Source organism: Dromiciops gliroides, chromosome 3 (genome assembly GCF_019393635.1).
Source record: "Dromiciops gliroides isolate mDroGli1 chromosome 3, mDroGli1.pri, whole genome shotgun sequence".
Lineage (NCBI taxonomy): Eukaryota > Metazoa > Chordata > Mammalia > Microbiotheria > Microbiotheriidae > Dromiciops > Dromiciops gliroides.
Genome location: NC_057863.1, coordinates 55,484,164 through 55,511,116, shown reverse-complemented (window position 1 = coordinate 55,511,116; position 26,953 = coordinate 55,484,164). Strand labels below are relative to the sequence as shown.

At 38.1% G+C, this 26,953-nt stretch overlaps 1 protein-coding gene across 1 annotated transcript in view; it reads right to left on the bottom strand.

The window, feature by feature from the left end:
• Window positions 1-214: 214 nt before the first annotated feature.
• LOC122751788 (putative glycerol kinase 5) overlaps window positions 215-26,953 on the bottom strand; it is a 56,141-nt gene continuing 29,402 nt past the window's right edge. The window contains exons 6-16 of the mRNA XM_043998948.1: window positions 22,772-22,847; window positions 22,411-22,472; window positions 21,997-22,070; window positions 21,623-21,683; window positions 19,422-19,548; window positions 17,615-17,719; window positions 11,740-11,834; window positions 10,343-10,446; window positions 7,851-7,910; window positions 6,556-6,689; window positions 215-5,787 (exon numbers count right to left, since the gene is read on the bottom strand). Of these exons, the coding sequence (XP_043854883.1) occupies window positions 5,639-5,787; window positions 6,556-6,689; window positions 7,851-7,910; window positions 10,343-10,446; window positions 11,740-11,834; window positions 17,615-17,719; window positions 19,422-19,548; window positions 21,623-21,683; window positions 21,997-22,070; window positions 22,411-22,472; window positions 22,772-22,847 (1,047 nt within the window). The 3' untranslated portion in view covers window positions 215-5,638. The remainder of the gene's footprint in view (window positions 5,788-6,555; window positions 6,690-7,850; window positions 7,911-10,342; window positions 10,447-11,739; window positions 11,835-17,614; window positions 17,720-19,421; window positions 19,549-21,622; window positions 21,684-21,996; window positions 22,071-22,410; window positions 22,473-22,771; window positions 22,848-26,953) is intronic.

Sequence of the window (26,953 nt, the reverse complement as noted above, 5' to 3'; positions counted from 1 at the left end):
AGTCAAGCCATCTTCTCCTATAAGATATCTCATTCTTGCATCTTCATGTGTCAGAGAGAAAAAGTGTGGGACAAGAAATCTGATCATCAGGTTCAAGACCCCATTCCCAGGTTCCTCCCTTCCAAGCTAAAAAGACTCCTGCCCCCAAACCACCAACAAAGAGCTCTTGTCATACATTAGCAAATAGATCAACCTTTCACCATTGCAACTTCTGAGTAATTTTTATTTTTTTTACATAAGTACAATTTTTAGAGATGATGATTTAAAAAAAAACTAAGCTGGTACCATCATTATTTGCAAAGAGTCATCCAGTTATTTGTTTTCTAAATATCTAAAAATACAATACATTCATTTCCCCACAAATTATATTCATATTTTTTCACAATGAACTTTCTTCTCTAATAAGTTCCCTTATGCAAGGATGTAGAATATAAATTAAGGCTTAACAGTCCCTAAAGTGATCATCTAGTCTGTGACTTTGCCTTTTGTCAGGGTTATATGAAATGATTCTTTTCTGGGTTCAATTATTAAGAGTTTTTGCTAATTTTTCCATCATAGATCCCAGCCCATGTAGTCATATTCATAGTTTTTATTTTAAGGTCATGGATAACTGGGAGTAATTTGATGTGTAAAAACCAGGCCCAATTTTCATACTTTAGGAAGGATCTCAAAAAATGAGTGAACCTAGAAGGTAGCTGGATAGAAACAGGTCCAGGATAAGGCAACCATTTGCCTGGGCCCATGTTCCCCAGAGAATTTTACCCTTAACTAACAATTATAACTGGCATATCACAAAATAAATACCTATGAGCCACAGGGAAAGGATTTTTCTGGAAAATAAAATGCTTACTTGTGTTTCTTACCCCTAAGGTAGTCCTTAGGGGAATAGAAAGTGAATGGAACCCATATAAAACCAAAGAAAAAAATTGCAACAAGATATTTATGCCTTCTAGATTTAATGTATAGCTATTTATGATGATCTTAATGGCAATTTTGTATGAATGAGGCTAAATTTCTGAAAGAAGAGTAATAGAATGATAAAGAACAGGCTCATATATCCCAACTGACATCTATATTATACCACCTTGCATAAATATGCAATTTTCAAATAAATTTTCTACTAAATCATTTTGAATCATAACAAGTCATATTATTCCAAAATAAAAGTTCTTAGAAATATTAAGACAGCTGAGTATAAAACTCTATACAGTACTTAAAACATTTTAAAACAATGATATTGTTATATGGCTAATCACAGATCAACACGCCGCTAATGAGAACAGAACCGTTGAGAGGCCCCTTGGGCCTCTCCCTTGTACGTTACAGTCACACTGAAGATGTCAGTACACACTTGGAAGTTACCTAATAATATCCTGATCAGTTACATTATTTCAAACCCCTAAGGAGTGACCTCTTCAGTCATTAAACGGAAAAGGGAAAAATGAAAAGATTCAGCTGAGTGCTTGTCATTTCTCTCCCCCAAAGTCACAGGGCACACAGAGCTGCCATACTCAGCACACCAACAGTGTCATTGAGGGGAAGATCATGGCACAGGGAAATCTGAGGTTTTCTGCAATTGTGGTTCCTTCCCTGCTTCCAAGAACTTCTGCCACACTTTCTCACTGGGCTTTGCTCATCTGCCCTTGGGCTACACTGATGTGCTGCCCCATACCCTTCAAAATCAGGGCAATTCTAAGGACCTCTACACCGGGGCTTCCTAAACATTTTCCACTCGTGACCCCTTTTGGCCCAAGAAATTTTTATATGACCCCAGGTATACAGGTATATAAAATAGGTATACCTTTTACTGTTGCCAGATTTTTCATGACCTCCACATTCAGTTACACAACCCCATATGGGGTTGCAACCCACAATGTAAGGAGCTTTGCTCCACAGCCCCCTAAGGATACGTGACTGGGGAGGTCTAGGTGCTTGGGCTATCCCTGGGGTCCATAGTGGGCTAAATTTGGTACCAAAGGGTCAGGAAGGGATCCTGGGGCTTTTCATTCTTTTTGAGGACATCAATGAAAATCCCCAAAGGGACTCAGAATCCACTGTTATTCCTGACTGGTAGGTGAGTTTGGACTCAGAGGAGACCCAGGTCTCCTCTGCTCAGTCTGAGAAATTTAAAAATTGCTACAAGGTCTAAAGGCCTTAAATTACCTCCCTTTTCATTTTCAGGATACCAAGAATATTGAAATTCTTGCTAGGCTGTGGAGGGAGGGGTACCTTACCATTTGTTACTTTTAATTAAATAAGGTTAATATTGGAGCATGTAGGGAAACTTTTCTTAGAGCTTCTTTCATGAAGCAAAATTATGTTTGGCATTCCTAGGGTCCCATCATTTAGTATTCTTCTGTAATAAAAATAAAACTTGTGGAAAAACTGTTGTCTTTCCTTAGAAACATCCCCCAAAGTTACCTAAATATGTACCAGCAGATGTATACTAACATGAAGAATTTTGTTGTTTAAAAAGATAAAATTTTGAATAAATCATCTTCCCTCATAGAAAGTGAGGTTTTCACACAGAACTTTTAAGAATAAAAAAATGGAGATTCCAGATGCTTATGGTCATAAAGCTATTTACAATCGTCTCTCTCAAGCCAATGTATTTACTGTAACAAACATCACTTGCTACCTACTAGCACTTTTGTGTACAAAAAGGGAAAAGGAAATATACATATTAAAAGTCCAAAGCAGAGATGAAATTTCACTCCTTCAGCCAATATTAGCCAAGCACCTACTACATGCAAGGCACTGTGGGTGATACAGAAAGGAAAAAAGACATAACTCCTGCCCTCAAGGAGCTTACAATCTAGGCGGTTTAATGGAGCACAAGTAGAGAGGATTTATCCAAAGTGGTCTTTGCCCAGAGACAGGAAGGCATCTTTAATTTTTAGTAAAAGAATGTGGATTAGCCACGTTTCAAAAACACTTATTTCTAAGTGTAGCAAAGCAAGGAATCAGATAAATATACTTTGGTCCTGTCCTAACACACCAAGCACATCCCAGATCTGCATCAAAACGATGACTTTTCTAGAGAAGAGAGAATGAACAACAACAAACAGTTGAATGAACAGATTCTAATGCCTGGTTCTCTCCCTTACATTAAAAGTAGGAATCCTGTTTTCCTTCAAGGACTAGGACCTTTCCTGCTATTTCCTGATTGATAAAGGTCTATGAGAAAGAGGGCTCAGAAGATGGCACCTGATTCAATGAAATGATTCAGAATTTTCTGCTACAACCTTCAAGAACGAATGTGGTCAACAAAATCTGACCACCTCTCTAGCAAACTGTCCCTTGAAGAACCAAAAGAACAAAAATAAGACTTGTTTCTATTCTTGAATAGGAAGAAAATTTATAAGCCACTAATACCTGGACAGACAACCAATTCCCATGAAATTCAGTTATACATAATAAATAATCTTTATCCTTTCATTTGCAGTAATACAATAGGAGGGAGAGACAGAGACAGAGATGAATTAATACACAAGATCAAAGTAAAAGAAAAATTTTAGGCATTAGTAATATTCCAGTTCAGGACTCAGTGTGCAAAGACAAAAGTATTAGTGAATAAAGCACACCCACCAAATGTCAAGTCTCTGAGAAATGATACCAGGAGCCTCTCTGGAAACAATTCAGTCCTGTTTGGCTACAAATAGTTCAGACCCCACAGAAAGTTATCCTAAGGCTGCTTCAATGTAAGACTATCAGAAACAAGAGAAGAAAGGAAGAACTAGAGGGAGTGAATATTGCACTGAAAAATTTCCATACAACAAGACTTTAAAGCCTCAGTAGATGGCCCAAGTATGTGAGACAACAAAACTCTAATGAGACAAAATCTAGAACTGCTGTTGAAGCTTAACATAATGGAATTTGAGGAGTAAGAATGAGCTACATGTTTTACTTTATTGTTCTTAGAAAGTATTCTCCAAAGACAGACCACTGTCTGTTTTTGGAAAATGTGCAGGAACTAAAATACCTTGATCACCTTCCTTAAATCATGTTCTTACTTGATAATTTCCCCTTTAAGTAAGAATTCTGTGGTTTGAAAGAAGTAAATTCACAACCAGCAAAACAAGCAAGCAAAGACCACTACCAAATGGGCAAGTCCTGGCAAAGGGGAAACGAGGCTGGAGGTGATAACAATGAAGGCTAAACATCAGTCACAGGCACATAACTCATTATTACTATACTTTGAAAACTAAATTGGTGCTCAAATATTTGGGAGCACGGGCAGCCTAGGCTCTGCCTCAACCCTCTTCTCTCCACAAATTTCACCAAGCAGAGGATCAAAAAATAAAATAAGATTTCTCTGCTCCTCTCCTAGAAGTAGATGGGGCAGAGAGAGGTATCCAGGGCACTTGCCACTGAGTGGGTTCACTCCTGCCATCCTCTGTGCCAGACAAGTAGGTTAACTATCAGAAGGCACACACACAAGGATGAAATACTATAAAGAAAGACTGAGAGATCTGACCTAACTACCAGAACTGGTAAAAAAAAAAATGCTCATAAAGCAGAGATGTCACCATCTTGATCTAACTAAGAACTGTTCTGGTTATTAAACACCAACAACCAGGCCCAGGGATATTTACAACAAAATGTGTTAGGACATTAATGTAAGACAACAAAATACTCAGGAGGATCAAACAATAACAGCGAGCTGTATGTTCTCAAAAATGAGATCGTGATTGATTCTGTGATGACAGCCAGAAGTTTTGGGAACACTGTTTCCCTACTCACCTGCAAATATGGTCAGTTTAAGTAATCAAATAATTTGATGGAAGAAGAGAAAGAAATTATTGTTCCCTAGCAAACACTATCATTTTGATCAATCAGAAATCAACATTTTTTCAAAGACAATGACCAATTATGAAAAGTTTGTTGGCAAATCTGCAAAGAAATAATGTTCCTAGGTCACAGGAGAGCAAAAATTAAGACAGTTAGAAAAAGATGATGCACTAACCTAAAAAGAAAGTTAGTCTGAAATCCAAATACTGACACACAGCTCACGTCTGGACAGAGCATTGAACAATTCTAGCTTTAAATTGAAAAAAACTAATTTTTTTTTAAGTGAGGCAATTGGGGTTAAGTGACTTGCCCAGGGTCACACAGCTAGTAAGTGTTAAGTGTCTGAGGCTAGATTCGAACTCAGGTATTCCTGACTCCAGGGCTGGTGCTCTATCCACTGTGTCACCTAGCTTCCCTAAAAAAACTCTTAATGTTGCTTCAGCACTGCTACAATATTTTGGCATAGTCATCCTTTTATTTAGTACGTAGATTGTAAATAAATCTAATGAATTCAAGGCAAAAAATGACATAATTTTTGAATGCAACATTGAATAGCATTCACTAAAAATTGCTGGTAACAAATCACAATGTTCAGTTATAGCACTTATCTACAGTATTTTTCTTTTAAAAAGATGAGGACCCGAGGTAAGACAAGAATTTTGGAGCAGCCACGCACAACTGGAAATGGTGGTCACACTCTTCTTAGGAAGCTGCTATGAAACACACAACCATGAAAGGCGTGTTTATGAGGTATTGTTGTCTTAGCAAGGTTATGGTTCAGATAAAAATTATGGTAAGGTTTCCCCCCCAAAAAGCAGTAGAGTGTTTTGTCTTTTCCCATCTGAAGTTATAGCCTGGTATACCAGTTCATGGAACGTTTTACAGCCTTGACCCAATTTTCCATACTAGGTTCATATTCTTTCCATTTTCTCTGTGGCTCAAAAACTCTTTCACTTTCCCTCAGCTTCTTTAACTCCTCTTTGTCTGTCCAAAACCCTGGAAATAAGAAAAAAAATTATTCTCACATTTGATAGTTAATCCTGCCTGGAGCCATAAGATTGAACACGAAGACTACAAATAGGTAAGAAGGCACCTACTGGGCAATTTTTATCACAAGTTCAAGAGACTGTCGACATTATGGGGCTGAAGTACAGGTTTGTGAGGTGGAATGTTTACTTCTATACTGACTTCATGGTGGTCATTGCCTCCAACAGCAATCATCCCTCAGGAGACAATCTTGATAAGTTGTGACTTCACTGGACAAGCAATGGTAGGACAAACACATCAAAGCACTAGTGGTGGAGTTGTGAACTGGTCCCACCATTCTGGACAGCAATTACTTAAATCTCAAAAGTCCTTTCACTCAGCAATAGGACTACCAGGCATATAAACCTAAGAGGTCAAAGACAGTGGAAAATAATATCTAGATATTTATATAAATACAAATTTATATGTATCTATGTATATATATGCATATGTTTATATTTGTATACATATACATGCATATCTAGGCAAATATAAATATATATAAATATATGTATATATATGTATATACACACATGTATGTATACATGTACTGTGTGCCTGTTCTGAAGGTGGGAGAGAAGCACAAGCCACAAGCAGTCACTTGACTTTAGTGATGGGTGAGTAGGAGCAAAATGCAAACTCCATACAACCTTCCAAGTCAATGCTTTATGACGATCCATCCTACAGTCTGGAAATATTTGAAAAGAAAGCACTAGTCATTACCAAAATCATACATACCAACAGCAAGACCAGCTAGAGAAGCAGCTCCTAAAGAGGACATCTCTATGTGGGCAGGCCTGTCTATCTTCTCATTAATCAGATCAGAAGTCATCTGCATAACAAAACTATTCTTGCAAACCCCTCCATCTGCCCTATGGGGAAAAAGATGTGCAAAGTAAAAGATCAGTAATAAACACACTATTTAATGTTTCTTTAAATCAAAGCTCAGCCACACAGGAGTTCCTGCAGTCCTGATTTTATCAAGACCATCGAAACCATTCCCTGCTAAGGTCTATCTCACTGGAGTTTGAAGGACCCTGGCCTCTTAAGGTCTGAGGCTCCTATGGAACTGGAAGGGATGGGGTGGAAATGGGCACCAGGTGATTTGCTTTTTCCACACACTCAACTAAGATATGGGAGGGATCCTAAATTTCTATTATAGCAGAGGAAGTTGAAGAAATTCAAGGAACTGAAAGAAAATTGTATCAGACTTTCCTTTGGAAGTACAACTTTAATAAAAAGAGATTACTGACACCTGGGAGATCGTGGATGAGTCACCTCACTGAGTCTTTTCCTCACCTGAAAACAACAGTCATGCACTAGACTTCCAGCTCTAAACATCAAAATTCCATCTGTGATTCAGTGAACAAGTCCCTGGTACCAACTCCCCCAGTTGTCCCATTTACAGCTAGGGGCTGCAGAGGCTACAATGACCTAGTACCAATGGCTCAAAGAGGAAAGATAGAAAGATAGTGAGGAGAAAATGAGGAATTTCACATTTGACTATGGTCTATTTGGACATTCTAACAAAGGGCTTCAAGACGAGAAAGAGAACAAGAGCGAGAGTGAGAGAGAAAAAGAGAGAAAGAGAGAGAGAGAAAGAGAGAGAGAGAGAGAGAGAGAGAGAGAGAGAGAGAGAGAGAGAGAGAGAGAGAGAGGGGTGCTCTGGCCAAATCCTCAACATGCATCCCACTCAGAAGACATCTGAGGTTGTGCTTTCATCTACAATCCCAATGCCTACTTGTCTAGATCTGGGGGCCAGAAAAGTTAGGTTTAAATCTTCTGAAACCTATCAGCACTTCATCTAGCTCTTGCTAAAGCGTTGTCTCTAGAAAATTATGGCAACCATTTTCCCATTAATCCTAAGGGACAAGATTTAAGGAAGGTTTGCTATTTGAGGGATTAGGTCAAAAAGAACTTTGAACTTCAGGCATTGAAATTCGTAGGACTGAGTTGTTTAAGATGAATTCTTATTTGTTTTAGTTTTATTGTCTTAGTTCAAAAAGAATCTATCACGGTGGAAGTCTACATACCGAACTCTGGTAATAGGAATGCCAATCTCCTTCTGCATCATCTCATACAATTGTTTGTTTCTATTTAAAAAGAAGATAATCGCTCTTTAGACAAAGTGCAAATCATGATTATATCATGTCATGCAGTTCCTTCCTGTACATAGTTATACAAAGATGATAGTCCTTCAAAGGACAGGTATAGGGATTGGCCCTGTGATTTCACTGGTATAGGGAATGCCCAGGTAAGAACACTCCCTCTACCCATGCAGGTTGGCACCTTTTCTGCAACTTAGAGAATTGCCTAGAGCAGCGGTGTCAAATTCATATAGAAACAAGAACACTAAACCATAAGTTAGGAAATATTTAACCAAATAAATAAAATACAACAGAACATAGGTAACATTAATATGTAGTTTTCTAAGACAATATGTGGCCACAGGAATCCTTATGTGTGGCTTAGTGGTCCCTATTTCTATTTGAGTTTGATACCACTGCTTTAGATAACAGGTATTTTATTTTGGGGTTTTTTGCGGGTCAATGAAGGTTAAGTGACTTGCCCAGGGTCACACAGCTAGTAAATGTCAAGAGTCTGAGGCAGGATTTGAACTCAGGTTCTCCTGAGTCCAGGGCTGTGCCACCTAGCTGACCCCCGATAACAGGTATTTTTTTTTTTTAATTTTATTTGTAGTTTTGAGTTCCAAATTTTATCCCTCCTTCCCTCTGTGCTCTTCCCCCTCCTTGAAGTGGTAAGCAATCAGATATGGGTTATATATGTGCAATTATGTAAAACATTACTATGTTAGTCATTTTGGATGAAAAAACTTGAATAAAAGAAAAAAAGAAAGAAAGTGAAAAATAGCATGCTTCAGTCTGTGTTCTATCAATATCAGTTCTTTCTTTGGAGCTGGATAGTATGCTTCATCAATAGTCCTTTGGGATTGTCTTGGATCATTGTATTGCTTTGAATAGTTAAGTCATTCACAGTTCTTGAACAAACATTATTGCTGTCTCTGTGTACAACATTCTTCTGGTTCTGCTCACTTCAATAAACATCCATTCATGCAAGTCTTTCCAGGCCTTTCTGAAATCATCCTGCTTCTCATTTCTTACAGCACAATAATATCCATCACCATCATATGCCAGAGCTCATTAGCCATTCCCCACATGATGGGCATTCCTTTGATTTTCAATTCTTAGCCACCACAAAACAAGAGCCGCTAGAAATATTTTTGTACAAATAGATCTTTTTCTCTTTTGGGGGATGTCTTTGGGATATAAACCTATCAGTGGCATTGCTGGACCAAAGGGTATGCGCAGCTAACAGTTTTTTAAACCTTCATTTCATGACAGTCATAAAGACACAAACCAGACCTATGATTTCACTGGTTTTAGGAAAATCCTTGGTGAGGAAACTCCCTCTGCCAGTGCAGGTCAGCATCTTTTCTGCAGTCTGGAGCACTGAGAGGTTAAGTGATTTATCCAGTGTCACACAGCCAGATGGATCAGAGGTCAAACTTGAACCCAAGTCTTCCTCTTCTCTACAATGGCTATCTACCATACTATACCACACCACCTCTTGGTCAAACTCTTAACTTTTTTTTTTTTTGCAGGGCAATGGGGGTTAAGTGACTTGCCCAGGGTCACACAGCTAGTAAGAGTCAAGTGTCTGAGGCCAGATTTGAACTCAGGTACTCCTGAATCCAGGGCCGGTGCTTTATCTACTGCACCACCTAGCCGCCCCCAAACTCTTAACTTTTAAAATAAGACTACTGTCTCTTATTTTGGCAAAATAATCAAAAGAAAAAATACCATAAAAAGACTTTTGAAAATTAAACTCTCAAAAATTAAATTACATTTTAAACACTCAGAGTATTGTTAATTAAAGCTTCTGTAGTGAAAAACTCTGCTGTCCTCCATAAAAAGAAAACCTAACCTAGAACCTTAATAGTCTCTACTCTAAGTAATGGGATTTCCAAAAACATTTGCAAATGCTCCAAGTTATGATAGCATTCCTATTGATGCGATCTACTAATAACTGAACATAATAAGAAGTATAGAGGGGGCGGCTAGATAGCACAGTGGATAAAGCACCGGCCCTGGATTCAGGAGGACCTGAGTTCAAATCCGGCCTCAGACACTTGACACGTACTAGCTGTGTGACCCTGGGCAAGTCACTTAACCCCTATTGCCCCCACCAAAAAAAAAAAGAAGTATAGAATGCTTCAGCTGAGATCACAGAATAAATGTAAGGAAGAAGGCTGTCAGTACAGGGACTGGCAGCCTCTCTACAACATACAGGCTGAGAGGGTTCTTTGGGTCACACAGCCAGAAGGTCTTGGAGGCAGTCCTTGAACCCAGGATCTGCAGATGCTGAGACAAGCTTACCCACTAGATCATGCTGCCTCTTTTAAAGTAAAAGTCCTCAGCTAATATATTGTTTGGTTTCCAGTTAAGAATGACAGAGATTCTTCAAAATGGAAAGTGTATGATTTTAAATAGGGGTTTATTGATACCTGAAAGCTATGGACTCCAGTATGGCTCGGACAAGATGATATTTATTGGTGGAAGACTTGAGACCCATAAAAGAGGCACATGCACAAGGGTCGTTTAATGGCGCCTACGAAGGAAAAAAGTCTACATTATTCACTGATATACTTAAACATTTGGGGAAGATGTCAAATAGTAAATAGAAAACTACACATGACAAAGAAACTACTATGAGAAGAAAATAATTAGAATTTGAATTATGATATGGGGCACTGAAAAGGTGAGGGATTGGTAAAGTGTCACACAGTCAATATGTGGCAGAGGCTCAGCTCCCTGATCAACATCCCACACCCAGTACCAATAGGGAAAAGTATGTTGTAAAGAAGAGATGAAACAAATCCTACCCATGTAAATGACCTAGTCTTAAGGGAGAAAAAAACATCAAAACACCACAAATATTTTCCTGGAAAACTAGCTTAATCCTCTCTTCTAGTAAATTATATGTAGGATTCTAATGGCCTAAAATTAGTTCGTCCCCAAAAGCTATGGATGCTTTATTTCTCTGGCATAATTAAGAGCCCATCTGCAGGGAGAATGACATTAAATGTGTAAAAACTTCTAAGAGGTAAAATTCCTGGTTTGAAGCTTCTCAAGAGTAAAAAATCAGAGCTAACATAGATGGATGCTTAATTTAAAAACATGCACAGTAATCATTATTTCTCATGATCTGTGCAATCATTCTCAGTTTGGTAAATTTGAAACACAGGTTCCAAACGGGTGTTGGACTAGAAGTCAAGAAGGTGCAGGTTCCAATGTGGCCTCAGACACTTAGGAGCTTGGGTGAGCATGGGCGAGGCACAAGCTTCTCTGAGCCAGAGTGAAATGTAATTAGGAAGTATTGAACAAAACAAAAATACAATGGAACATAAATATATTATTTTGTGGTTTTCTAAGTCAATATGTGGCCTGCAGGATCCTTAGGTGTGGCCTAAGGGTTTGAACCCACTTCAGGGGTACACTGTACTTTCCCCAAACTAAGAAATGGATTCCTTTGGCAAACCAGTCACAGGGACAACTTTAAAAAACAAAAAGGTTCTGTTTTAGTCCACTGCTAACTCCTGGGTTTGAGTTGGCTATACTTTTAGTTAAAGCCTTTCCAACTCTGAAAAGTCTGTTCAGTAATATGACAGCACTTGAGACCAATAAGGTCTATCTGAAGAGATTTCTGTGTAATCGTAGGGAGTTTCTTGATCAGTAGGGCATGGATTCTCAGCTTTAGAATCTACTATTAGCTCAGCTGATTCTACAGTGGAAGCCCACAGTGGGCTTCCCATTGCCCTCTTGTCCAAGTCAAAGAAATCTAGAGATAAGGTGGCAGGCAAGTATGAACAAAGATGTCACTGATTGAATTTTTTTCTTTTACCTGCAATCCGCTAAAAGATGGAACAAAACAAACTCCTTCAGAATCTGGCAAACTTTTAGCCATCTTTTCAGTCTCATCAGCATCTGTGAAGAGATCTGCAGAAAGTTTTCAGTTTTAGAGAGGAAGAAACAACAAATGAAACTAGAATCACATAGAATAGCCCTAAGATTTATCAGCCCCACAACTCCATACCCATATGGGATGACTTTCCAGTAAATGGACTGCTCAAGCCCTAGCTATAGTGGGCATCTCCAGGCCCTACTCTGAGTCCCTTCTGCCTCTACTGTTGAGGACTCTGTTCTAGTATCAATGGTGTTTTAATCCAGTTATATCCAAGTAGTATTTACTAAGCACAATGCTCTAGAGATACAAAGACAGAAATGAGAATCAATCTATGCCCAAAAGGGCGCTGAAAATGTACCATTTGGCTCTCTGGAGCCATGTATCAGTGGGCTCCAGCACATGCCTGGATACAAGGATACATGCTCAAGCGAAGTGGTGCTTTCATTCGTGTGGTTTTTCCTTCCAACAGGGCAGATCTCAACCCATCCAGGACTGCCTACATGGGATGATCTTTTTCACTCATGAAGCAAATGTTTAAAAAAAGTAGATAGAGGTAACTTAGAGAGGGAGAGAGTAAAGCTCGGGAGTCCCTGATGAGACTTTCTTCCCTCTCTAATCCATCCTCCCCAGAGCTGCCCAAGAGAATGTCCAAAAGCTCAGGTCTGACCAGGCCACTCCCCTTCTGGATGAACTCCAGTGGCCCTTGGGCCCTCCCCAATTTGGCATTAAAAGCTTTCCATGTTGGGCAGCTAGGTGGTGCAGTGGATAGAGCACTGGCCCTGGAGTCAGGAGTACCTGAGTTCAAATCTGGCCTCAGACACTTGACACTTACTAGCTGTGTGACCCTGGGCAAGGCTCACTGCCTTTGCTGTCTCATTCTCTCCTAGTCTCCTTCATTCACTCACTCTAAGGTTCAGCCAGCCTGGTCGTGCTGTCCTTCACACAGTATCCTGTCTGTGTGTAGGGTGGTTCCCCCCATCTAGAACTCCCTCCCTCTTCACCTCTGCTTCATAGAATCTTCTGTTTCTCTCAAAACTCAGTTCAAGGATCACTTTCTACATACACAAAGTCATTCCTGATCACTCACACACTACTTAATTTTTTTAAAAAAATTTTTATTCATTTATTCTTTGAAGGACTATGAGGATTAAGTGACTTGCCCAGGGTCACACAGCTAGTAAGTGTCAAGGGTCTGAGGCTAGATTTGAACTCAGGTCCTCCTGAATCCAGGGCCAGTGCTTTATCCACTGTACCACCTAGCTTCCCCACACACTACTTAATTTTAAAAATAACTTTAGAGCCCTTGGAAAATCAGAGAGTCTGTGTGAGAAATGGGTAGTTGTCTCCTCTCAATGTGGATATTAACAGTCAGTCATACTTCTCTTGACCTGTTTGTGGGACAAAGGTCTCAGATCCCCTCCTCCCCCTCAGATTAGTAAGGTCACATGGTTCAAGGAGCCCTGGTCTCAATTAGGTCCTCTCCAGAGGTCTGCCCATATAAGGAAGTATAAGGTCTGCTCCTGAGTTATGCCCATACAAGGAAGAGGGGTGGGAATACTGCGTTCTGATTAGCTAGTTTTTGTAGATTGTAACCCCACCAGTGATGAAAAAGGGGAAGGTCCATTTGCGTTAGGGACTAGGGTATAAAACAGGGCCTGCGAGCCCCCTTTCTGGGCACCCACTAGCTGCACACTAGGGTGCCTCCTTCTCATGAGAAGAAAATAAAGCCTCTGTCACCTCGCTGCTCAGTTCCTGAGAATTATTGAGAAGAGGATGAATTTTTCCCTCACAGTCTGGGATTCTGATTTTAATGTCGCTGTTGGCCCTGGACACTAGAAAGGCCATATGTAGTACTCTAGTGGCCCAGAAAAGTGTGTAAGCTTACCATACGTCTGACAAAGCACACGTCTGACCAAAAAATATATATATATAAAAAAATTTAAATGCATAGAATAGAAGGAAGCACTATGATCAGGGCAATTTACAAAGTTACAAGTAGAATTTGTTATATGCTTTTAACAATAGCAAGCAATGTAAATGAAGATTTAAGGTTTCATGTAGAAGCTTCTTTTGTAGTCTCAGGTATGAACTGGTAGGCTTTTTGAGGGTGTTTAAGTTCTGGATTAATGGAAGGATAAGGGGAGAGATGGGAAGGTGAGAAAAGATATTTTTGTTGCATTTTTTAAATTAAATAAAAACAATATAAGTAGCTAGTTAAATTTTAAAAGTTGATGAATTGACTCATGGCTAATTCATATACCTGGATTTCACCTAAGGATTTGGGCTTTAAAAGGTAGAACAGAAATACAAGAGCACAGACAGGATGAGAAAGTGACACAGGCCTGACTGGATTCCTGATAAGGGAAAAATGCACTTCTACAAGTGAATCACACTTTATGTGTATAAACTGTCCAGATTAACAGAAGAGGGAATAGAATATTTAACTAATCCTAATTTAGAAAAAGAAATTCAATAAACTATCAGTGAGTTCCCAAAGAAAAAATCCCCAAGACCAGATGGATTTAAAAGTAAATTCTACTTAACATTTAAGGAAAAATTAATCCCAATACTATATAAATTATTTGAGAAAAATAGGTAAAGAAGGAGTCCTATCAAATTCTTTTTATAACACAAATATGGTTTTGATACCTAAACCAGGGAAAGCAAAAAGCCAAAAAAAACCCCCCAACTATAGACCAATTTCCTTAATGAATATCAATGCAAAAAAAGGTTAATAAAGCACTAGCAAAAAAAATCATAGGAATATGTCACAAAGATGAATATGACCAGGTGGGATTTATACCAGGAATTTAAGGCTGGATCAACATTAGGAAAAGTATCAGCATAACCGACCACATCAGTAACACTAACAACAACATAATTATATCAAGAGATGCAGGAGAAGCTTCTGACAGATTATAACATCCATTCCTATAAAAAACACTAGAAAGCATAGGAATCAATGAAGCCTTTCTTAAAAGATAAGTGGTATTTATCTAAAACCAAAGCAAGGATTATCTGTAACAGCAATAAACTTGAAGCCTTGCCAATAAGATCAGGAGTGAAGCAAGGATATTCATTAACACCACTACAATATTACTCAATTTTGTATTAGAAATGCTAGCTATAGCAATGATAAGAAATTGCAAGAATAAAAAAGGCAGTGAGAAAACAAAACTATCACTCTTTGCAGATACTATGATGATATACTAAGAAAACCCTAGAGAATCAACTAAAAAACTAGATGAAACAAATAACAACTTCAGCAAAGTTGTAGTATATAAAATAAACCCACATAAATCATCAGCATTTCCATATACTACCACCAAAACTCAACAGCAAGAGACAGAAAGAGAAATTCCATTTAAAATAACTGCACACAATATGAAATACTTGGGAATCCACCTTCCAAGACAAACCCAGAGATTACATGAACATAAGTACAAAACACTTCACACAAATAACAATACATCTAAAGAACGGGAGAAATATTAATTGCTCATAGCCAATATAATAAAAATGAACATTCAAACTAAGTTAATTTGCTCATTCAGCGCCACACCAATCAAATGATCAAATAATTCTTTTATAGAGCTAGAAAAAAGTCCCAAAATTCATCTGGAAGAACAAAAGGTCAAAAATATCAAGGGAGTCAGTGAAAAAAGGAAGGAAGACTAGCTGTTCCAGATTTCAAAATGTATTACAAAATGGTAAGCATCAAAACAATCTGGTATTGGCTAAGAAACATAGTAGATCAGTGGAATAGATTAGGTACACAACATACAGTAGTAAATGACCATAGTAATCTAGTGTTTGATAAACCCAAAGATCCAAGCTGTTGGGGTAAAAACTCAACATCTGACAAAAACTGCTAAAAAAAAGTGTAAAGCAGTTTGGTAGAAACTGGGTATTGATCAAACCATCACACCATATATAATGATACGGTCAAAATGGATAAATGGGGCAGCTACGTGGCGCAGTGGATAAAGCACAGATTTCACCTTTTACTGGGGTGACACGATATGTTTAACAGATTACACAGCCCAAATAGGTCTTAAAAGATAGACAGAGGGGGCAGCTAGGTGGCATAGTGGATAAACCACCCACCCTGGATTCAGGAGGACCTGAGTTCAAATCCGGCCTCAGACACTTGACACTTACTAGCTGTGTGACCCTGGGCAAGTCACTTAACCCCCATTGCCTTGCCAAAAAAAAAAAAAAAAGGATAAATGATTAGACATAAAGGGTTATGTCATAAGTAAATTAGGGGAGCAAGGAAACATGTACCTATCAGATCTATGGATAAGGAAGGAGTTTGTGACCAAACAAGAGACAGACACGATTACAGGAAATAAAATAAATCATCTTGACTACATGAAATTAAAAAGCTTTTGCACAAACAAAACTAATTCAGTCAAAATTGGAAGGAAAAGAGAAAAACTGGGTAAAATGTTTTGCATTAAGTGCGTCTGATAAAGGCCTCATTTCTTAAATATAGAGGGAACTTATCTAAATTTATAAAAATAAGAACCATTCCCTAGTGGATAGGTGGTCAAAAGATATGAAAAGACAGTCTTCAGAAGAAAAAAACCAAAGCTATCAATATTTACACAAAAAAAAATGCTGTAAATCACTACTGTAGTTTAAATGAGAATTAAAACAATGGTGATATACTACCTCACACTTATCAAATTGGCTAACATGACAGAAAAAGAAAATGACAAATGTTGGAGGTAATGTCTAAAAATTAGGACAGCTGGTGGAGTTGTGAACTGGTCCAACCATTCTGGAGAACAATTTGGAACTAAAACTGCATATACCCTTTGACTCAGCAATACTGTTACCAGATCTATACCCCAAGGAGAGCAAAGAAAAAGGAAAAGGACTCATATGGACAATGAATTTATAGTAGTTCTTTTTGTAGTAGCAATAAATTAGAAACTGAGGGGATGCCCATCAACTGAGGAATAAATGAACAAGTTTGTATTATTAATATGATGGAGTACTATTGTGCTCCATCACATTAATGATGAAGGGGATACTTTCAGAAAAACCTAGGAAGACATAGATGAACCCATGCAAAGTGAGGTAAGCAGAAGAAAGAGAAAACTGTAGATAGTAACAGCAATAGTGTGAGGATGATGAACTTTGAAAGATTTAGCTATCCTGATCAAGAAAATGATCCAAGACAATTCCACAGGGCTCATAATGAAAAATGCTATCCACCTCCAGAGAGAGAACTGATGAACTCTGGGTGCTGATTGAAGCATTCTTTTTAAAAAATTCTTTATTTTTATTGTTTTATTTTGTTTGTGTTTTCTTTTGCAATATGGCTAATATGGAAATGTGTTTTGCACGACTTCATGATTATAATTAAAATTACAATGTTTTCCATCTCAAGGAGCAAGAGAGAGGGAGAGAATTTGGAACTCAAAAGTTTTAAAAATGATCCCTAAAATTTTTCTACATGTAATTGGAAACTATTTAACAAAATAAATAAAAAATAATTTAAACCAAAAAATAAACAGATCTAGAAAAGGCACCAAACCAACTCCTGACTGGGAAATCCAAGGAAAAAACAGTAAAGTAGTTAGGCCTTCTTATTTTTCCTCTTTTCTTTATTTTTCTCTGGTTTGAACTTCCCAAAAACCATTTTGTTCTATTCTTTCACATTCCAAAAGGTTTCTACAAAGAGCTCTTATTCAAAGTTCTTATGCAGAAATACCAGTCTGATGACCAGCAAGAGTCACTGCTACTATCATCCAGGAGCTTAACTGTGCACATTGTATGATCAGTCTGAAGGTTTACTTACTCAAAGTTTGGGCCCATTTTATGGCAGTACCAGTGTCTGCTGCATTGCCTTCAGCCAAGCAGACAACTTCAGGACCAATCTTCCAACCAATTAATGGATAAAAACCTTATAAACAAAAATAAGTTCCAGTTATACAATATTTAATAACACACAAGTCCAGAGACATTTTAAAATGGGATGATTCAGTCATCTTAAAATATAGACTTCTACATAGCTGCCCATTTCTAAACAAGTACTGGACTAAGTAAAATTTCAAGCTATTTTCAGACAAGATTACTAGAGAAATTAGTATTAAATTTAATGAAGTCAACATTAAGTGCCTACCCTATGCATGGTGCTTCAGATACAAAGACCAAAAAACAAACAAAGAAACAAACAAAATCCCAGGCCTTGACCTCAAAGAAGTTCCTGGGGATATAAAATGCAGAGGGAAAGAGAATGAAGGAGGCAGCTGAGGGAAGGATTTGTGTATGAAGGGGCACATGAATGGAGCCTCTAAGAAACTAAGGATTGTACAAGGTGAAAAATAAGTCCATTCCAGGCATGTGGGTTTGTCTGGTATAGGCACAAAGGCAGGAGACAGAAGGCCAAGTTTGGGAAACTTAGTCTGTAACTGAGACCCTGTGAAGAGGAATAAGGTAAAATAAGTCTGGAAAGTTCAGCTGGAGCCAGCCTCTATCAGGGCTTTAAACGTTGGGCTGAAGAATGAGTATTTTATTCTACAGGCAAACGGGAGGGACTGAAGACTTGAGTCAAGAAGTGACACTGTCAGATTTGTGTTTTAGTTGGAAGGTAGATGGAAGATGAATTGGAGAAGGGAATAGATGGGAGGCAAGAAAATGAAAGAGGAGTCTATTATAAGAAGGCAAAAAGTAATGGGTATGTGAATGAGGGGGGTGTTGTGTGAGTGGAGAGAAAAGGATCAACATGAAAAATGTTGTGCAGGCAGAACTGACAGGACTTGGTGATGTAAATGAGTATGGTGGCTAAGGGAGAGGAAAGGACCAAGGAAGGCCTCCAGGGTTAAGAAGCTGGATGACCAGATTATGTCCTCAAAAGAAACAGGAAGACTTGGAGTAGGTGAAAGTTTGGGAGTGACTAACAAATATTAAACCTAATTCTAACTCTGGTGGTTTACTAATGATTGCTCCAAAGGCAAAACCCCCTAATGAATTCAATCATAAAGAGAAAAACATCTGTTACAAAACATGAAATATATTTGATTTAGCCTGTATATACTGTATACACATAGTTGTTTGCATGTAGTCTTCCCCCATTAGACTGTGAGCTCCTTGAAAGCAGTGACAGTTTTTGCCTTTTTTGGATCATCTGGCTTAGCACAGGGCCTGGCACAATAAGTGCTAGTTGATCTGACTAGTTATATTAGCACAATTACATGAGTTACATGTCCAAAACACAATGTCCAGTATTATCTAAATAATGTTTAGAAAGCAGATCACAGTTTCCCATATTTTCTGAACTGATATGAAGATAAGATTTTACATATGGATACATAAATATATACACACATATATAATATCACATAAATATTCTTTTGTTGCTAGAAGGTAAAGAAGACAACACAAGACAGGAAAGGGAAATGGGAGTTGGGTAGTTTTTAGTACTACTGACTCAACTGAGAAGATATGCAAGTGACCTTGTTATGAAAAGCCAGCAGAAGATATCAATGTACAGTAAGAAACTGCCTCACAGTAAGCATCATGAAAGATTTGCTCAACTTTTCTTAAGAGATGTGGTTTTATTCACAATAAACAAACAACAGAAAAAAGTTTGACCAAACATTTACCTCCAACAGTCTGTTGAAGGTTGGTTCCAGTATTAATATCCAAAAAAGTCCCTGTTCCCATAGTGAGCTTCACATCTCCTCTCTGAAAGCAGCATTCCCCAAACATGGCTGCCTGTTGGTCAGCTACCTATATCAATTACCAAAAGATAAAAATCTATTGACCCAATCAGTTTCAAGGTAATATATCACATCTCATCAGACATTTTACTTTTTAGCTACATTTTAAAAAATCTATTAAAAAATAATCAAAATAAGATTCACTCTGGGGCTGGAAATTTATTTGGTTAATTAGTCTATATTGTTATGTATGGGCTCTTTCCACTAAAGGGCAAAGGCCTTTAAAAACATATCTTAACATGCTCTAAGAGTCTCCTATTAGAAATCTGATCCAGGCCTCCATTCATCACATAAAAGAATCTCATGGCTTAATACCTGGGTCAAAGTGGTGGAGTAACACAGAGGCTATGAAGATGCTTTTGTCCATTGCATAGGCTTGCAATTTCACTTTAGGAGTTTGACCCCTCACAAGAATTCAGCCGGTAATGTGGCTAAGCTGCCACCAGGTGGTATTAGGAGCCACCTTGTTTTAGTCTAAACCACCAGGGCTAATCTGAAAATATGATTTACACTTAGGTACAAGGGGGAAATGTGAGTTTCTAGACTTAAAAAAAAATGAACTATTAAAACAGAGACAATCACAGATATATAACAGGCTTTTATTTTGAAAGATTCCCTTCTTATCAATCCCTGTTTCCTAAACAATTTCATATAACCCTTTTATCTCTAGACTTAATTTGCATCTTTCTAAATCAGCCTGACTTCTTCCTATAGAACAAAACCAAACCAAACAAGAAAAAAGCAAACCGTGACTTGTACTGTTTTTCTTTATCCACAAGGCTCTTGGGATAAAATGGGATAGAATAGTTTTGGGTAGTTAGTATGGTTTCTTCCTGTCACCATCATAAATGTTTGTTTAATGAGACAAATAAATGTCTTTATTTGCATTTTGATCAGCTACAACACTGAAGTTACTTCCTTTGATTACCTTGTCTTTCTCTTTTACATCTAGCAGAAGCAGATCATAACAATACACATAGTATCTTCCTCATGATTATTAATCAGGAGGAGATAAATTTCCATTCCCTTTTACAGAATCTACCAAAATATTCAGTCCTTTTTTCAGCCATGGCTGATTCTTTTTTGGGGGGGGGGGCGGGAGGGGGTTGAGGCAATTGGGGTTAAGTGACTTGCCCAGGGTCACACAGCTAGTAAGTTAAGTGTCTGAGGCCAGACTTGAACTCAGGTCCTCCTGACTCCAGGGCCAGTGCTCTATCCACTACACCACCTAGCTGCCCCTATGGCTGATTCTTTATGACCCTGTTTGGGGTTTTCCTGGCAAAGATATTGGAGTGGTTTGCCATTTCCATTTCTAGATCATTTTACAGATGAGGAAACTGAGGAAGAGTTAAGTGATTTGCCCAGGGTCACCCAGATAGTAAATGTCTGAGGCCACATTTGAACTCAGGAAGATGATTTCAGGCCTGGCACTTTATCCACTGTGCCACCTAGCTGCCCTAAAGTTACACAGAATGTATGGTTTATATAGCCTTTTCACATTTAATTTGAGCTTTGTAACAGCCTGCTAATATTGTATAGGAATTAGTATTTCCGTTTTTACAAAAGAGGAAATGGAGGCTCAGAGAGGTTGTGAATTAGCCACGGTCTCATGAATACTGAGTGGTAGAGCCAGGATTTGAATCTAGCTTTTCTGACTCCAAGTACTTTCCCTCCTAGGGCACACCTGCTGCCCATGTTAAATAATGACCTTCAGCTGAGGCTATAATTAAGGAAAACCTTAGTTCACATGGAAAACATCAAATGCCAGGGTCCCTCAAGAAACAAATTAATAAAAGAACCATATCCCTATGGAGAAAACCCTTTCTAAAGAAAATTTAAACAAGATTTTCTATACACAGTATGAAGAGAGATTACAGAAGATTTCAAAATGGTTACAAGACAGGAGTACTGGTGCAACCTGTCTGGATCTTCCTTTCAGGAGTATTTAGGACCCTTTGTCAGTGAAAAATTTTTTGACCACTTTGTAGTCAAGAGCAGTTGTTTTCTGCATAATTAATTCTGGCTATTCCTAGAAATCAGTTTATTTTACAGCACAAAGGGGAGCTCTTAAGTTTTCTACTCACCAAGGCCACAATTGGTATGGGTGCTCCAAGTATTTCTTTATCCACTGATCCAAAGTTGTGACTTTAAGCAAAATGGGTTTTTAAATTAGTCATTATTATGCCTTAAGATTTTAACAATCAATTTTAGTTTATATTTAAATGTTAGGCAATTAGTAGCACAAAGGTCTATTAAAATGCGATTAAAAACAGAAGTATAATTTAAGAAAAATACTTTAATACAGTCCTATATGTAGTGTTTATATATATATATATATTTGCAAATCAAAAGAAACACCCTATAGCATTTAAGATCCCTCCCCCCCCTTTCAAGAAAGCAAAATGGATTGAAAGACTTTGGGGGGGGGTTGGTTTTTAAATCTGAGGCTGATTATTACCTTGTGTCTTTCACAGGAGGCAGGAGAGAGACTGGTATTGAAAGCAGGGAAGTGAGGATCCCACTCCAACACATCTGAACATAAAAATATTTCATAAGAATCAGAGCTGATTTGCTTAATAATTTAGCTCTCATTTGCCTTATTTTTTATACTTTGTTTTCACATCACCTTCATTTCCAAGCATATCCTTCCCCAATCCCCAAATGCTTTAGTCATCATTTTAAAAGATTTTTTTTTAAAGGGGAAAAAACATTCAGCAAAACTAATCAGCAGTTCTATCTGACAGTATGCATGACATTTCACACCCATAGTTTCCTAGATCTGCATAGAGGAAACGAAGGTGCATTTTCTCAACTCTCTTTCAGGGTCAATCTATTATAATTAGCTTTAAAAGAAGACACAAAAAATTTCTACCTGATATGGGTCAAAAATTCCAGTTGTACTAGCATTTGAGAAGTCCGTGGCATATTCAGAACCTGCATTTGTGATTTTAAAAAAAAGAGAGATTTAGTTCTAGATTTTACAAAGAACATGTGAAGACAATTCAATGTTTAATCATATGTAGACCTGCATCCATGCTGTGACTATCAATTTCTTGGGATGCAAAGCCTGAGAAGAAAGCCCCTTATTCCAAATTGGCTCATTTGTGACCCATACTGAGGCTCTGAGGAGAGCCTCTTGGATGGAGAAGGAAAAATGGCACCAGCCATGTTCCAGTATATTTGTCTGTCAAATTTCACTTACTTGAGTTATCCCTTTGCCATGTTGGCCTTACCTTTTGTGAGCTTATATAATAGCCAAGTATCAATGGTTCCAAAGCAACAATTTTCTTCTGCAGCTGCTTTTTGCACCTAGAAAACCCCAAAATTTAATTTAAAAGTTAGATGTACAGATTTTAATAGGCTAGTTTACACTAAAGAGGAAAAATACAACACCAAGTTCTAAAATGTTTTATGAGGTGTTAGTGTGAATGTTAGAATATGAATAACTAAAATGAAAGAAATGGCTGGCAAATAGGAAGTTGAAGATTAGTTATGTTTCATAATGATAAAGTATCCACAAAACTGAATCAGACAAATGATAGATTCCTATGTGAACATTAGCTTTTCAGAAAGAAGATGCCATACAAATACAAAAGAGCAAAAACTTCATATTAAGAAATGAGTACTAATCAGTACATGTCGAGGAGGCACCATGGGGAGCATACAAAAGTTCACAACATTCTTGCTCTCTAGTTTGCATAGGAGACAATTAGGAAACAAGACAGAATAGAATTAGAGTAAAACAGACAATCTAGGCAGTAAATCCTACAGAATACTGAGAAGGAAGCAGTAGACAAAAGCAATCAGGGAAGGTTTTGTGGAAGGCATGATCAACTCTGGTCTTGAACTATGTAAAAACTCTGGGTAGGCCGAGAGGAGCAGAGAAGGCATTCCTTGGGGAGCCAGGTAAGGAAAGTCACAACACTCTCTTTTATGTAAAACAATGACAAAAACATCTCTGATTCACTTTGACTCGGCTTACCAGCATACAGTGGAAACGTGAGCACACACATCAAGATCAGATTCATTTCTGACACCACATTTGCACACAAAAATGGAGAGGATTGTGACTACTGCAGGCACACTCTGCCTGAGAAAACTGAAGTTATAAATGACTCATAAATAGGAATGGCCCCCGGTCACTACCCCCAGAACATCTCTGGCCACCTTCTTAAAGGGACTCTTCTTCCCACAGCCTGAGAGAGCAGACACCCTCTAAAGACACCTATAACTCTCCTTTGAAAAACTTCAGTGACGCTTAGTGCCTGAACCACCCTTTCCACCCAGGCCCTTGACCTTCAACCACCATATGCAAATGCAACAAGGGCTGCAGAAGTCAGTAAGCCCAAAGCCTGGGCCCCTTTTGCCCCAACAATAAGGTCCTCTTAGACAAGCCCTGTTCCTATTCTGAGAGGCCACAAGAGCCACTAAAACTCTTAACAAGATTACCTTGGAAGCTAGGGCAATAGTCGGGAAGGGAAAAGGAGATTCACATAGTGGGGGAATATGAGGGTTTTTGAAAACGAGAGGGCATACACCCTTCTCACTGGGACTATGCTGGAGAGGAGGAGAAATATCTACACATTAACACCTGAAATGGATTTATTTCAATAGGAAAATTAAGAAGGTATAAAATGGTCTATTGTCTGATTTATACTATAATTATTATGTTATGGGTTAAAAGAGATTTTTTTGGGCTAACCTAGAAACCCAATTAACCCATTTTTGGTAGAAAGGAACAGTATTTCCTGGGATGCCTAACATGTAGGCTAAACTAAGTTCTCCCTATAAAAACAAGAGTTTTTAGCCAGGGGCCCACAGACTTAGTGGGGGTTTTTTATGAGGGTTTTTTTTATTGTTTTAATAACTGTATTTTAATATTACTAGTTTCCTTGGTAATCCTATGTATTTTTATACATTTAAAAGCATTATCCTGAGGAGTCCATTGGCTTTGCCAGCCTACCCAAGGGGCTCATGACACAAAAAAGGATTAAGAAGCCCTGCCTGGGTGGATAAAGCACTAGTTCTGAATTCAGGAAGACCTGAGTTCAAATCCGGCCTCAGACACTTGACACTTACTAGCTGTATGACCTTGGTCAAGTCACTTAACTCTCATTGCCCCAACACCACCACCAAAAAAAAAAAAAAGGAAGGAAGGAAGGGCTCTTTAACAATCCTTTCACCATACTCCCCAAAACATCAAAATGTTTAGGGGGCAGTGAGGTGTTGCAGTGTATAAAACACTGGCCCTGGATTCAGGAGGACCAGAGTTCAAATCTGTCCTCAGACACGTGACACTTACTAGCTGTGAGACCCTGGGCAAATCACTTAACCCTCATTGCCCCACCAAAAAAAAAGAAGCAGCCCTGCCTGGGAAGCTTGATAGGCCCAGAAGAAGCTTTAAGGCTTCCTCAGGGCCTGGAGGAGACAAGCCCAGGAGAAGTAAGGGTCCTTTAGACTGGGCATATGTCCCCGTCACACACCTCATCCCTTGCCCTGCTCACCAGATGTGTTTCTAGATAGAAATGAGGGAGATTATGTAAGGCAAACCAAGTTATTCTGGTGACATATCCTTCCCATGTCTGGTTAGTAGACCTTTTTTTAACTGCTACAAGATCTATAAGTGTCTCATGTGATTCCAGGCTCATAACCAAAATTATTAGACTGGCCTAAGTCTGACCTATAAGACCCCATAATGTTTCTTTGGAAAATTGCATTTTGAATTAAAAACAACTAAACTCCTAGAGAGCTTTAAGAATGCAATCTCTACTAATAGATTGTCTATAATCTAGATTATTTAGGGGAAAACATTTTTGGCAGGGTTCCTTTAACTGATATGGAATTCCTGTATTTTTCTTTCTCCAGCAGTTTTCCTTTCTGATTTGTTTTTGGATGGAGAAAAGAGAGGCAGACACCTTAGTTCTTATTTATTTATTTATTTATTTATTTATTCACTCATTCATTCATTCATTTATTTATTTATTTTTGCAGGGCAATTGGGGTTAAGAGACTTGCCCAGGGTCACACAGCTAGTAAGTGTTAAGTGTCTGAGGCTAGATTTGAACTCAGGTCCTTCTGAATCCAAGGCCAGTGCTCTATATCTGCATTTAATGTCTATTAAGGTGATTTTTTTTTTCAAATTTAAAAATTAAACTTTAGTTAAAGCATATTTAAAACTATCGATAACTGGTCATATCCAATTGCCAAAGAGAATTAATCTTGTATATATGATTTCAATCAAAGAGATCCCAACTTGCCTTTTGTACAATATATTATTATTTTTTAAATTTTTTTTTTTTGCAGGGCAATGAGGGTTAAGTGACTTGCCCAGGGTCACACAACTAGGAAATGTCAGGTGTCTGAGGCAGGATTTGAACTCAGGTCCTCCTGAATCTAGGGCTGGTGCTTTATCCACTGCACAACCAAGCTGCCCCTGTCAAATATATATATATATATATATTTAATAGAATTTTATTTTCCAAAATATATGTAAAAAACCAAAAAACAAATTTTGACATCAATTTTTTAAAACTTTTGTGTTCCAACTTCTCTTCCTCCTTCCATTCCCACCCCCCACCCACAAGAACTCAAGCAATTCAAAATAAGTTATACATGAGTAGTCATGGAAAACATTCCCACATTAGCTAGGTTCTAAGAGAAAACAGTTAAAAAACCAAAACTTCAGATTAAGGAATTGTCAAAAAAATTTTTTTAAACGTGTTTCCATCCGTTTTCAGATACCATCAGTTCTTTCTCTGTACATGGACTGCAATTTTCCTAAGTCCTTCAGGGTTATATTGGATCATTGCCTTGCTGAAAATAACCACATGTTTCCCAGCAGATCACCTTACACTATTGCTGTTATTTTGTATATAGTACATTTCACTCTGCTTCAGTTCATGTAGGTCTTTCCAGGTTTTTCTGGTAGTATCCTGTTCATTATAACCTATATATAGTACCTTAAACTTGACAAAGAATTTTCTTCATAGCCCAGCAAAGTAGGTACCATACGTTTTGCCATTATAATCAATCATCATAATATTTCCCGTCATCCTATTCCCTTCCCATGACATTTACTCTATTTTCTATCTTCTTTTAACCTATTCCTCCTCAAAAGTGTTTTACTTCTGACTGTCCCCTCCCCCACTCTGTACTACCTTTTTTTCACCCTTCCTTATCCTATTCCCCTCCTACTTTCCTGTAGGGTTAAATAGATTACTCCTCCCACTTGAGTGTGAATGTTATTCCCTCCTTGAGCTCACTCTGATGAGATTAAGGTCTTTGAGCTAATTCTATGTTCTAAATTTTTCTTTCTCCCTCCCTCCTAAAGCCTCTCTATGAAATCAAGCAATTCAATGTGACATACTTGTGCAGTAATGCAGAACATCTTCACCTTCCTCAAAAGTATTTTACTT